The 12,488-nt window shown below is 43.5% G+C and overlaps 1 protein-coding gene across 1 annotated transcript; it reads right to left on the bottom strand.

Moving 5' to 3' along the window:
* Positions 1-3,388: 3,388 nt before the first annotated feature.
* Positions 3,389-11,748, bottom strand: TUBAL3 (tubulin alpha like 3). The gene is made up of 4 exons (XM_041766938.1): positions 11,575-11,748; positions 7,647-7,890; positions 6,106-6,258; positions 3,389-4,751 (listed from the first exon to the last, which is right to left on the bottom strand). The coding sequence occupies exons 1-4, from the start codon at positions 11,575-11,577 to the stop codon at positions 3,811-3,813; spliced, it is 1,341 nt and encodes a 446-aa protein (XP_041622872.1). The 5' UTR covers positions 11,578-11,748; the 3' UTR covers positions 3,389-3,810.
* Between the last annotated feature and the right edge of the window lie 740 nt (positions 11,749-12,488).

Here is a 12,488-nt window from a genome sequence, read left to right as displayed (position 1 = left end):
GAGCTGATGTGGTTGTGGACAAGGTAGCCGAGCGCCACAGGAGAGCATCAAGCCTGCCTCCATCAGAGGTGGACGAGTCGGAAGAGGAGCCCGCAGAGATGCCAGGTGTAGTGAGAGAACCAAGTAGAGCTGAAGGAACCACAGGACAAGTTTCAAGAAAAAAGGAATAACCAAACATTTAGGGCAAAGAAATCTGAAGGCTGAGAAAGTCTTTGTTTCAACAAATGAGGTATGATTGGTGATCTTACAGGTAAAGTTTTCAGTAGAATGGTGGGGAAGACGCATCACAAACGAGCAGTAAGCAGAAAATGAGGCATGGGCATCAGACATATATTCCCTAGAGAAGCTTGACAGAGAGGAAAAATGTGATAGTGGGCCATGGGGTAGGAGAATCTCGGGAAGAGGTTGTGAGTAAGGAAAAGAACAACAATGAAATTAGTGGAGAAAGAGCCTATACAAAGATTGAGATTGAAGGCATAAGGTCTTCTGGAAGGTCATAGTCAAGAGAAGGTGCAAAAATTATAAATGGCATCAGGATGGAAGAGAATATGTGTAGATTCAAAATAAATTTAAGGAAATGATTAAAGAGAAACACAAAAAGTTAAAATCAGATGGAGGTGATTTCGGTAAAGTAGAAAATAAGGTCATCTCCTACTATGCCTGGTAGGACTATCACCTACCAGGTAACCATTAAAGGTAGAGTGGCCATCCTGGGTCTACACAATAAGAAGAGAATAGCACTGTAGTTTGGTAAATCTCTCAATAGGACACTCAACTGGGACGCCTGGGTGGCTCAGCAGTTGGGCAGATGCCTTCCGCTCAGGTCCTGATCCCAGGATCCAGGATCAAGTCCCGCATTGGGCTCCTATGAAGAGCCTGCTTCTCCCTCTGCCTGTGTTGTGTCTCTGCCTTTCTCTCTCTCTTTGTGTCTCTCATGAATGAATAAATAAATAAATCTTTAAAAAAAAAAAAGCACTATCTATGCTATAGACCACAGATGACCAAGAGAGTCCCTTCCTCAAGTTCATTATTCTATTATTGCAGGTGATCTCACTATTTGAGGAAGAAAAAGCAAATATCATTCCCTGTCAACCCCAGATCCACATCAACAGAGTGTCTAAGGGAGGAATTTTGCCAGAAGGAAAAGGACGCCACATGGAAGCATGATAACCCAGAGGGAGTGAAGAGGAGAACTAGGAAGGCAAATCCAAGCAAACACCTGGCTTAAAACACCAGCAATAACAGTCAATGCCTTCTAGAGTTTAAAATATAGATGGCACTAAAATATAAGGTAACAATACACAAAAGACAAGAGAGTAGTGAGTGAGTTGAAGCATTCTACAACTGGTATTTATTATTCTACAACTGGTATTTATTATCCAGGAAGTGGTGAAAACACTAATGCTAACAAGTCAGGTTTGAATGTTGTAGTTTCTATGGTATCCACTGAAAGAAAAAAACATTTTAATGAATGTTTAATAAATTAATAGAGAGGAAATATGAATAATACAGAAAAATACTTGGCAAATCTAATATTATGTATGGCATACTGTAGAGGCTTGATGACTGCTCCTCAGGAGATCTAATCCTAATACTTACAAGTATGTGAAATGTCTACTATATTTAGGTTATCAAATATCTTTACTACTGAATAAGACAGAGGGTTTTAAAATGCAAATACTGGCGTATAGGTTAGTTGAAAAATAGAGCCCCATAAATTTGGATATAGGCTCCTTCAAGCATTGATGGTTTTCTTTGATACTTAAATAAAGAGCCACACAATCCACTGTTGGCCTGTGTTGGATTTGGGGGAAATGACACAGACTACACCAAATCTTTTCTTTATTTGTAGAAAATTTTTTCTTTTTTTACTTTCCTCCAAATATATGATCACAGCAAGTCAGAGACATAGAAATGAGAATCATTCCTTTCCTTATGATTATCCTGGAAGCCTTGGCACATCTTACAATGAACAGGCCTCAGGTTCCAAAGGGAACTCTTGAATGAGGTTGTTTTAGCTTCAACATAAATTGAGCAAAAGACCTTGAACATAGAGTCCAAAGAGAATCCAACCAAAAGCTTTGAGACTTGAGAACTGAGCAAAAATTCATTGATGAGTGGGCTGGAAAACCACATCTTGACAGGTAGGTCTTGAAGTGTCTAGACATCATTTCCATCACACTGCACTCACTGGCCCCCATGGTGACGATGTAGGAGTGAAAAACACAAAATGGTATATCGTGTGAATGGAGCTCTTGAAGACCCTGTCCCAGGGCAGTGATATTAGTATATAAAAGCACCTACCAGGAAACCATTAAAGGTAGAGTGGCCATCCTGGGTCTACACAATAAGAAGAGGATAACACTGTAGTTTGGTAAATATCTCAATAGGACACTCAACTGGGATGCCTGAGTGGCTCAGCAGTTGGACGGCTGCCTTCGGCTCAGGTCCTGATCCCAGGATCCAGGATCCAGTCCCGCATTGGGCTCCTACGAAGAGCCTGCTTCTCCCTCTGCCTGTGTTGTGTCTCTGCCTTTCTCTCTCTCTTTGTGTCTCTCATGAATAAATAAATAAATCTTAAAAAAAGAATAGGACACTCAACTTTATGCCTTCAACCAAGGCTTTAGTGGCAATTCCCCTCAGATGTCTACCTGAATCAAAAGCCCTGACCATGTTGAGGCCAAGAGATTACAAATGGAGGACTGCAAGGTAAACACCACAGCTGAATGAGGCACTTGGAAACTATCTACCATTAGCTCAAGAGCAACCCCCAAGCCCAAGTGAGCACCTTTGTAGTGTCTAGTTCTCCCTGAATCCAATGATTAGTCAGGTAAAACATCATGGATAATAAAAATGTGACTGATGGTTTTAATGCATTTATAGCTATGTGTTTCCATTCTATGTTATAACTTGTTTGAAAGTGGTATAGTTTAATACCAAAAATGAATTCCGTTAAGTGTTTTTAAGCTTCAAACTCTTAGGTCATGCCCCCTCCAACCCCTAGAGCTTCTGTAGTGAAGCTCAGGAATCTGCATTTTTAAAAAATTTTTATTTTTAATTTTTTTTAAGTAATCTCTACACTCAACATGGGGTTTGAACTTATAACCCTAAGATCAAGAGTCGGTCCCAAGAATCTGCATTTTTTTCCTAAATGTCTCTACTGGTTCTGATGCAGGACTCTGTTGACCACACTTCGAGAACATCTTTTCAAGGACAGGGGTGGTGAGAGAGATCCCTTTTACCTTCTGACCCATAGGAACACAGATGCACATTTTTGAAAGGCCCAAGAATATTCTTGTTTTTGTTTGTATAAAAAGCAAGCTGAGACCCTAAGGCCTACATTTGGAAGAAAGAAAAGAATGATACTGAACATGTTCGTTATTTAATCAATGTACAAAACATAGCCATGGGGGAAATAACATTATTGTGTGCTGTTTTACACTTCAGGAAAGGAAAAGCGAAAGCACTGACTTGAGGGTTTCATCGTCTTTTGTTGAAAAAGCAAAGAATAAAGCTAGGTTTCCATTCGGAGAAAAAGAAAAAAACAAAAAAGAAACATGGACGGGATCCAGAAGCTCGAAGGACCCCAAACGTAGGAGGTTCATAGGTAGTTGTGCTGAACTAGCAGACAAGGAAATCCAAGCTCAGTGTTGATACTGACCCATTCAATGTAGTGTGGAACTTAGGGGCTTGCTTGATTTGGTTTCCAGTTTCTTCCAATCAGGGGAACTCTACCCACCAAGAGCAGATGTCTTGAAAAGAAAGCATGACACTTCAACCTAACACTCATTCTCCCTGGCCACGTTTACATCAGAAACTTCGCCCCATTTCTTCATAATCCTTCTCCAGGGCGGCCAAGTCTTCCCGGGCCTCTGAGAACTCGTCTTCCTCCATGCCTTCTCTGGTGTACCAATGCAGAAATGCCCTCTTGGCATACATGAGGTCGAACTTGTGGTCCAGGCGGGCCCAGGCCTCCACGACGGCCGTGGTATTGCTCAGCATGCACACGGCCCGCTGGACCTTAGCCAGGTCCCCTTCTGGCATCACCGTGGGTGGCTGGCTGTTGATGCCCACCTTGAAACCAGTTGGACACCAGTCTACAAACTGCACAGAGTTCCTGGACTTCATGGCTGCAATGGCTGCATTCACATCTTTGGGGACCACGTCCCCTCTGTAGAGAAGACAGCAGGCCATGTACTTCCCCAGGCGAGGGTTGCACTTGACCAGCTGGTTGGAGAAGTCAAAGCAAGCCGCAGTGATGTCGCACACAGAGAGCTCCTCACGGTAGGCACTCTCAGCGGAGATGATGGGTGCAAAGGTTGTCGTGGGGAAATGTATTCTCGGATAAGGGACCAGGTTGGTCTGGAATTCAATGAGGTCCACATTCAAGGGCCCTTCAAACCTGAGGGAAGTAGTGATGGAAGACACTGCCTGACCTATGAGCCTATTAATGCTGGCGTAAGAGGGACACTCGACACCAAGTTTATGGTGGCAGATGTCATAGATGGCCTCATTGTCCACCAAGAAGGTACAGTCCGAGTGCTCTATGGTGGAATGCGTGGTGAGGATGGAGTTGTAGGGCTCCACTATGGCAGTGGAGATCCTAGGGGCTGGATACACAGAGAACTCCAGTTTTGTCTTCCTGCTGTATTCCATCGAGAGCTTCTCCATTAGGAGGGACGTAAATCCGGACCCCGTGCCTCCTCCACAGCTTCGGAAAACCAAAAATCCCTGAAGTCCACTGCACTGCTCTGTCTGGGGAGGTGAGAGGAGATGTGAGAACTGGGTCAAATGAACCCAGGAGCAGTGGTAGTGGGAGGTCAACAAGTTCCCCCCCCAAACAAACAAAACCTTCAGAAAGGACGGGTGTACCATTATTAACACCATCGTAACACACGCAAGTGGTTGGTTACCTCTGGGGGTTGGGGGAGCACTTTAGAATTTCACTCTAAGCAAAGCAGAAATATTCAGCTGTCTGTAGCTGCCCTCCCCAAGTTTATCTGCATGTGACCTAAAGCAAGGTCTTTCTCAGTAATGAAGAAAGCAAAATCACAAACTATTGAAGCAACCTATCCCCCCACTTTCCTCCCCAACCCCCGCCCCGGGAGATGAAGACCCTATCGCTTCTATGTGCAATCTACTCTGGGCTAAAAGACATCGGATTCCTTGAGGATTACACCAGACACCGAAATAAGCACTAGACAAAGGGGCCTCCAAAGGCAGGTCCTTAAAGAAGAATTAACAGTCAGTAACTACAGTAACCAATCTCCAGGTAGGATGTGCCTCCTGTTGACTTCATGAATAATGGATACTGCTAGAAAAGGACCAGGTTCAGGATGCTCTCTCTGGAAGCCTGTGCTGACAAGGCGAGCCATGAGGAGTTGCAGAAACAAGAGTAGAGGAGGGAGCTAGTCATTATAAAGCAGGTCATCCTGCCATTTGTGGCAGCGTAGGTGGACCTTAAGGGCATTATCCCAAGTGAGAGACGTCAGACGCAGAAAGACAAATACTATATCATCCCATTCACATATGCGGAGTCTAAAAATGTCAAACTCATAAAATCGGAAAGTGGAACGGTATCTGGCAGGGGCTGTAGGTCAAAGGACACAAACCTCCTGTTAGAAGATGAGTAAGTTCTGGGGATCTAGTGGACAATGTGGTGACTTTGGTGAATACCATGTTGTACGCCTGAAAGTTGATAAGAGAGTGGATCTTGAATGTTCTCATCCCCCTCCCACACACACACACATTGACTGTACTGTGGCAATCACTGCGCCATAGATGTGTATCAACTCATCACGTTGTACACCTTAAATTTACAGGGTTGGGGGTCAGTTATCTCAATAAAACAGTGAAAAAAACCCCCAAAATATTTCCTCATAAGTCTAAAAAGAGAGTAGGTGGGGCTGCAGTAAGGGTAAAGGTTTCTTTCGCCCTTCCTACACGACAGAGCCTAACCAAGGCCAACAGCAGGATGCTTCCCAGCTTTGAGCATCTGTGGGAGAGGCCACAGCGGTGATGCAGGTGGGAGGATGCGCTGGTGCTGTTGGGAGGGCAGGTCCCAGGCCCGGGGGTGCTGCAGCCCCTGGGGAGAAAGGGGGCCACTTGCCAGCTTTCGGATCCTCTCTAGCACAAGATCGATGATCCCTGACCCCATGGAGTAGCGACCGCGGGCATAGTTGTTTGCAGCGTCTTCCTTCCCACTGACCAGCTGCTCTGGGTGGAAGAGCGCACGGCGCGGGCCGGCTCGAATGCCATCTGCAGGAGGGGACAGGAGGTCAGTGCTCCATCCATTCGACCACCACCCCTTCGCCAATTCCTGCACAGCCCAGCACCCTGCCCACCCATCCCCAGTGTTGACGTGAAGCGAGGGCTTTACACCACTGGACTGGCCTCCCTAGTCTACAAATAGGGTCATCGCTTCCAGATAGATTGAAAGTCTGTCCTCCCATCCTACACCCTTTATTAGTTTCTTGTGGCTGCTGTAACAAATTACAACAAACTTGGTGGCTTAAAGCAAGAGGAATGTTTTCTCTCACAGTTCAGGAGGCCCTAAGTCCAAAAATCAAAGTGTTGGCAAAGCTGCTTCCTCCAGGGGTCCCAAGGAGAAGCCGTTTCACTCCCCTCTCCTGGCTTCCTCCTTCTGGCCGTTTGGTGAGCTCCTCGGCTTGGGGCTGCACCACTCCTGCCTCCGTCATGCATGCCCACTCCCCCTGCCTGTGGCCCCTCTTCTCACAAAGACACAGACTACTAGTGTTAGGGCCGACCCCAACACAGTAGGACCTCAACCTCATATACCCACTGAGACCTTATTTCCAATAAAGTCACATTCTGAGGTTCTAGGTGCACACAGATCCCATCACGCATGCTGTGACACTCTGGCATTCTAAGGCGAGTATTTCTATCTACAAATAGCCAACTGAGTGCCAGAAAAGTGGAGAAAAGTGAACCGACCTCAATTATTAGGAGTATGCTTTAGCAGAGAAGGTGTGACCAGCTCCAACGCCCACCCAACTCGAAAGCAGTTGATATAAACACAACCAAAACTCTTTCCTTCATTCTAAAACCATTCCGGGTGCCTTTGGACAAGATCAGCTGCTTTCACCACTTCCAAGGCTAGATTATAAAAATGCCATGGACTTCAGCTTTGTGCTCATGAGACGCTTGCTATTAGAGCCGAGTGGCCACACCATGTTTCTGGACAAGATACTACAAAGTCTGCCATTAATAATCATAAAATTGTACTGATTTCCCCACAATTAGAAGATGTGTTTGGCTCCTTGCCTGTTTGGAATCATGCTCAGGTAATGCCAATTTCAGATTCTTTGTTGGAACCCTCTAGCAACTGGTCTTCAAACTCAAGAAAAGATTTAATCTTCTGTTACAACAGATGTGTGTGGAGAAACTAACAAGGTTTGAATTTGTTTCATCACACAAAAAAAGAAGGCTATACTAGTACTCCCTTAGGGTATGTTTCATGCCAATCACCTTAGGTGGTCATGAGTGAACTTCTGGATTTAAAAAATGTCCCTATGATCTTATTCAGATAGATTCATATAACCTAGTGATCCCATCCACTGGTACTGGATTTGTTAGCTTTGATTGTGGACCTGGTTAAGTACCGTTGAATGCGAGTCTTACGTTACCTATAACACTGGGCTCCAGATCCATGAAGAGTGCTCGGGGCACGTGCTTCCCAGCACTCGTCTCACAAAAGAAGGTATTGAAAGATGCATCTATATGCTCCATGTTAGCATTTTCCAGCTGATCCTTTTTACTGTTGAGAACAACACCATCTGGCTGGATTCCATGTTCCAGGCAATAGAGTTCCCAGCAAGCATCCCCAATCTGGATGCCAGCTTGGCCAATGTGGATGGAAAGGCACTCCCTCTGAAATAAGCCACAGGAAGTTAGAACTAAATAGTCTTCTTAGATAACATGAGCTTGCTCACTCAGTAATTCTGCTCACAAGCAATAGAAAGCAAGCTAGCATAAGCCAATAAGAGAAATGTACGATAAGGCTAATTAATAGTATCTTGTAGAAATCAAAAACCAGGTACAGGTATGTTTTAAGAACAATTGAACCAAAAACTCCAACCTTACTGAAAGATTTCTTTCAACAACATAACTTAACTATTTATTATGTAACAGGCCAAGAGTGAGGTAAAAAAATATATATACATAATATACTATATATGTATGAAATCAAGCCGCCTCACCTAGAAAAATATCAGGTAGTTACTAGAAAGGGATAAAACCAAAGATCAATGTATAAACTTGATATATATTAAAACCCATAGCACTTAAATTGAAGATTTTACCTTTTCATATATTGAGATTTTATATTTACTATTCATATGTGTTCTAAATAAGGAAGGATGGAACATGAGAGACTCATAACTCTGGGAAACGAACTAGGTGGGGTGGAAGGGGAGTGGGGGTGACTGGGTGACGGGCACTGAAGGGGGCACTTGATAGGATGAGCACTGGGGGTATTCTATATGTTCGCAAATTGAACACCAATAAAAAATAAATTTATATTAAAGAAAGAAAGAAAGAGAAAGAAAGAAAGAAAGAAAGAAAGAAAGAAAGAAAGAAAGAAAGAAAGAAAGAAAGAAGGATGTTCTAATCATAAAAGCAGTGGAAAATTTACCAAGGAAATGTGTAATAGATTTAACAACCCAAAGTTGTAAAATCTCAATACTATAATAAGCAAATAAGAATAATGATGTATATAAAAATGAGTTATGTATAGTCCTTCATATTAAGGTATATCAATAAGGCAATTTTATATATATTAATTTTTTAAAATGCTCGAGGGGCACCTAGCTGGCTCTGTTGGTAGAGCATGCTACTCTTGATGTCAGGATTGTAAGTTCAAGCCCCATGTTGAGTATAGAAATTACCTAAAAATAAAATCTTTAAAAACCCAACCATATACTTGAAATATCTAGTAGATAAATAGGCAAGTGACATACACAAATGAATTATTTTGAAAAATAATCTAAAATGCAAAGATTTAGGCACAATGGCATTCACAGCATTATTGTTTATAAGAGTGAGAAGCAAGAACCAATCTACATTCATTCATTATTGAGCATTTGAAGAACAGTTAGGCAACCCTTAAAAGTTTACCCTCCAGATTTTATGACATGGGAAAAGCTTATGAAAAAAAGATGATGTAAAAGGTATGTAAGTCACATAATTATATATTAAATAAAATATCAAATATATTAAAAATAAGCATAGAAAAAGATCTTTAAAGTACATCAAATATTAACTGTAGTTCTATCTGGACAGTGATCTTTTTCCTGGTTTAAACTCTACTGTTTTCCATCACTGTCATCAGCCTCCACTCTCCCATCCCACGTTTAAATCACCATTCATATGTTTTTTTTTTTTAATTCATGAGACACAGAGAGAGAGAGAGAGAGAGAGAGAGGAGAGACACGGGCAGAGGGAGAAGCAGGCTCCCTGTGGGGGCCCCGAAGTGGGACTCCATCCCAGGACCCCAGGATCACAAACTGAGCCAAAGGCAGATGCTCAACCACTGAGCCACCCAGGCATCCCCACATCTCTCTTCTTAAAGACCAACAAATTTGAGTCATTTAAACAGACACAAATATCTACTCAACTAAGAGAAGTAAAGAAAAGGTTAAATCCTAAAAAAAAAACATAAGAACAGCAATCGCCAATTTGAATGTGGTTGGGTTTTGGTTGCCAGCGGGCGTAGGACAGGTGTATGCAGGGGGGCTCACGGGGTGAGCAGCGTGTTCTCTGCATCACTGGGACCCTTCCAGCTGTTAGCCTGTGAGCCGGTGGGCAGCCCTGCCCTTGTACAGGCTGTTCTTTTCCTGGACAAGGTCTGAGATTCAACTAGGAAAAGACCACTAGTCCAGGGAGGGAAGGAGGGAGGGAGCTCTGGCCGGTCACAGCCCTGCAATGCGACTTGGATTCTGTTCTTGCTCCGCTGCATCAAGCCCTTATACCAGGCCTCCTTGATTCGCCAGGCCTAACACAGCCCTCTTTGCTTTATGAGGAATGCAAGTTCACCCCCTGAGTAGAACTTCCTCCTGTTTCCTCCCCGTGCAACTATGGGTCTCTCATGACAAAGGCAGCGAGCTCAATTGAGAAAGCACCTCGCTTAGCATCAACCAGTGTTCCAATGTCTGTCCGGCACAGAAAAAAAAAAAATATCAAACAGCATGTTCCAGTATAATAAATAGGCTTCTAACACAGTTGTCTGCAAAGCATGGTTTTATTCCTCCCACACCTGCTGGACTGCAAATGATCTCAGTACATCAGATACTGTAATCAGATCAAAACTCCCTAGATTTAGGTAAAAATGCTGAAGGGAGGGGCATTTCAAGAGTTCCACATAATTTAAGCCACTTACACCTCAATTTCTGTCCTTTCCGAACAAGCCAGGAATACTTGGCCCAAGAAGGATCAATCACACCCTTCCTGGTTTGAGAAGCAGCTGAGTTTATAACACGACTGTGTCCCAGAGGACAGAAGGTAATCTTCACCTTCCTCTCTTAGCCGGTCCCTCCTTTGCAAACTATCTGTTAAATATTAGTCACACTATAAAGTAAGATTGTAAACTGTGCATTCTGTATCAATATTATAAATCGCAGCATGTTAGCTGCAGCAAGGTCAATCTGAATTACTAGGAAGGCATCATTTTCTAATTAACGTTTTATTTTGAGATAAGGAGAAGTCGTAGATTCCTAGATTCAGATGCAGTCCTAAAAAAGGGTAGGTATCTTGCAAGACGCTAAAGAACAGTTTCACACCCAGGATACCAAAGTTGATTCAGTGAAGACGGGGAACAACATTTCCCTGACCGCAGGGACCCCTCCTGTAGGAAGGCATCTTTTTTTTTTCAGAGCAGAACAGCTTCAGCATCCTTAAAATGTTGGGGAGAGAAAGTCCAAGGGGGATGAGAACATCAAAGATGAGAAAGCACTATGAAAGGCAACTGCCATTTAAGAATTTAAAATTCTAAGATACCAAAAATTACTGTGACGGACACATAAGACATTAAAGGGAAAGTGGATCTTAAGAGAGGATCCCCAAAGACGAATTACCATAAGTAACTAAGTTTCCTGTTGTCTCCTAAGAAGGAAACTCGAGAGAGGACGAGGATGTCCCTGCACTTTACCCTGCCATGCATTTATGAGCTTTAGCAACAATGACCCGGGTCTGAAGTCCCCAGAAAGTCTACAAGCGTAACTAAAAGTGAAGCAATGGATTTCTACAGAAAAAAAAAAAAAATCAGCACAGCAGGTCTACGACAAATGTAGACCTAAGGGAAAAGAGGGGTTCTTGTTTCAACACTTGAGTTAAAAGCAGTGGAGCACTGCACACCCACCAAGTTTTCCCCCAAAGCAGCAAAACTACAGCTGGATGGACGAGAGCTTATCCAAATCTTGATAGAAACAAACGACCCCTTGCCGATTTCTTCTCTGGAGTAAGAATTTATGAAGGGCGGGTTAGTGGGGAGAGGACCAAATCTGGGGAGTACCCTCAGCTAGGGCTAGGGCACTGCCAGCCGGGGACACAGCCACTTACCATGCTGATCTGGAGATGCCCCCACCGGGCCGGCAAGGACGAGCGAGCGGGGCCCAGGCCGACTTTATCACATCTATCACAGGGCAGGAAATGACTCCACCTGAGGGCCCAGGCACCTGCTTCACTTAAAGCTGTACAGGCCCCTCCGCTGCTGCTCTCTGTCCCCCAGGGGACCTGAACCCCCCGGGGAGAGTCTGTGCACGGCCACCAGTGGAGCTTACCCAAATCTACTTCCACCTTAAACTCATTTTTTTTTTGCTGTTAAAAATAACAAATGTCTCCTTCCAAACATCTTCCTCCTGTATTAAGACTGTGTCAATTATATGGTCTCATTCATTTGGGGAATATAAAAAATAGTGAAAGGGAATAAAGGGGAAAGGAGAAAAAATAAGTGGGAAATATCAGAAAGGGAGACAGAACACGAGAGACTCCTAACTCTGGGAAATTAGGGGTGGTGGAAGGGGAGGTGAGCAGGGGTGGGGTGACTGGGTGACGGGCACTGAGGGGGGCACTAGATGGGATGAGCACTGGGGGTTATTCTATATGTTGGCAAATTGAACACCAATAAAAAATAAATTTATAAAATTTAAAAAAAGAAAAAAAAAGACTGTCAAACATGGAAAGGGAAGGAGTAAAATTTGCTGCAGCAGCAAATAACTTTCTCTAGTGCATCAGTATTACCTGAGTATCTTCTCTTTAAATAAGACTCAACCCCCCAGGGGGCAGAGAGCAAATGGAGAAAAGTGTCTTTTTACCTCCCACCTCCTACTCCTGCACCTTGACCACCAGCACTTCCAAATGTATGGCGATTTTCTGGGTGTTTATTATTACTAATTTTATTATTTGTTCTATTTTAAATTATGGTATGGTCATACGCAACATACACGGATGCCATGATTTTTGATTATTCAAAC

The sequence above is a fragment of the Vulpes lagopus genome, chromosome 8 (assembly GCF_018345385.1).
Source record: "Vulpes lagopus strain Blue_001 chromosome 8, ASM1834538v1, whole genome shotgun sequence".
Classification (NCBI taxonomy): Eukaryota; Metazoa; Chordata; class Mammalia; order Carnivora; family Canidae; genus Vulpes; species Vulpes lagopus.
Note: the sequence above shows the minus strand (reverse complement) of the source record. Positions and strands in the feature narration are given on the sequence as shown.

What these genes read in the sequence shown, in the direction of transcription:
- TUBAL3 (XM_041766938.1), bottom strand. An exon ending in TCTGGAGCCCAGTGTTATAG is followed by an intron (nt 6,259 to 7,646) that starts GTAACGTAAGAC and finishes CCCCTCCTGCAG; the next exon opens with ATGGCATTCGAGCCGGCCCG. An exon ending in GAGGATCCGAAAGCTGGCAA is followed by an intron (nt 4,752 to 6,105) that starts GTGGCCCCCTTT and finishes CTCCCCAGACAG; the next exon opens with AGCAGTGCAGTGGACTTCAG.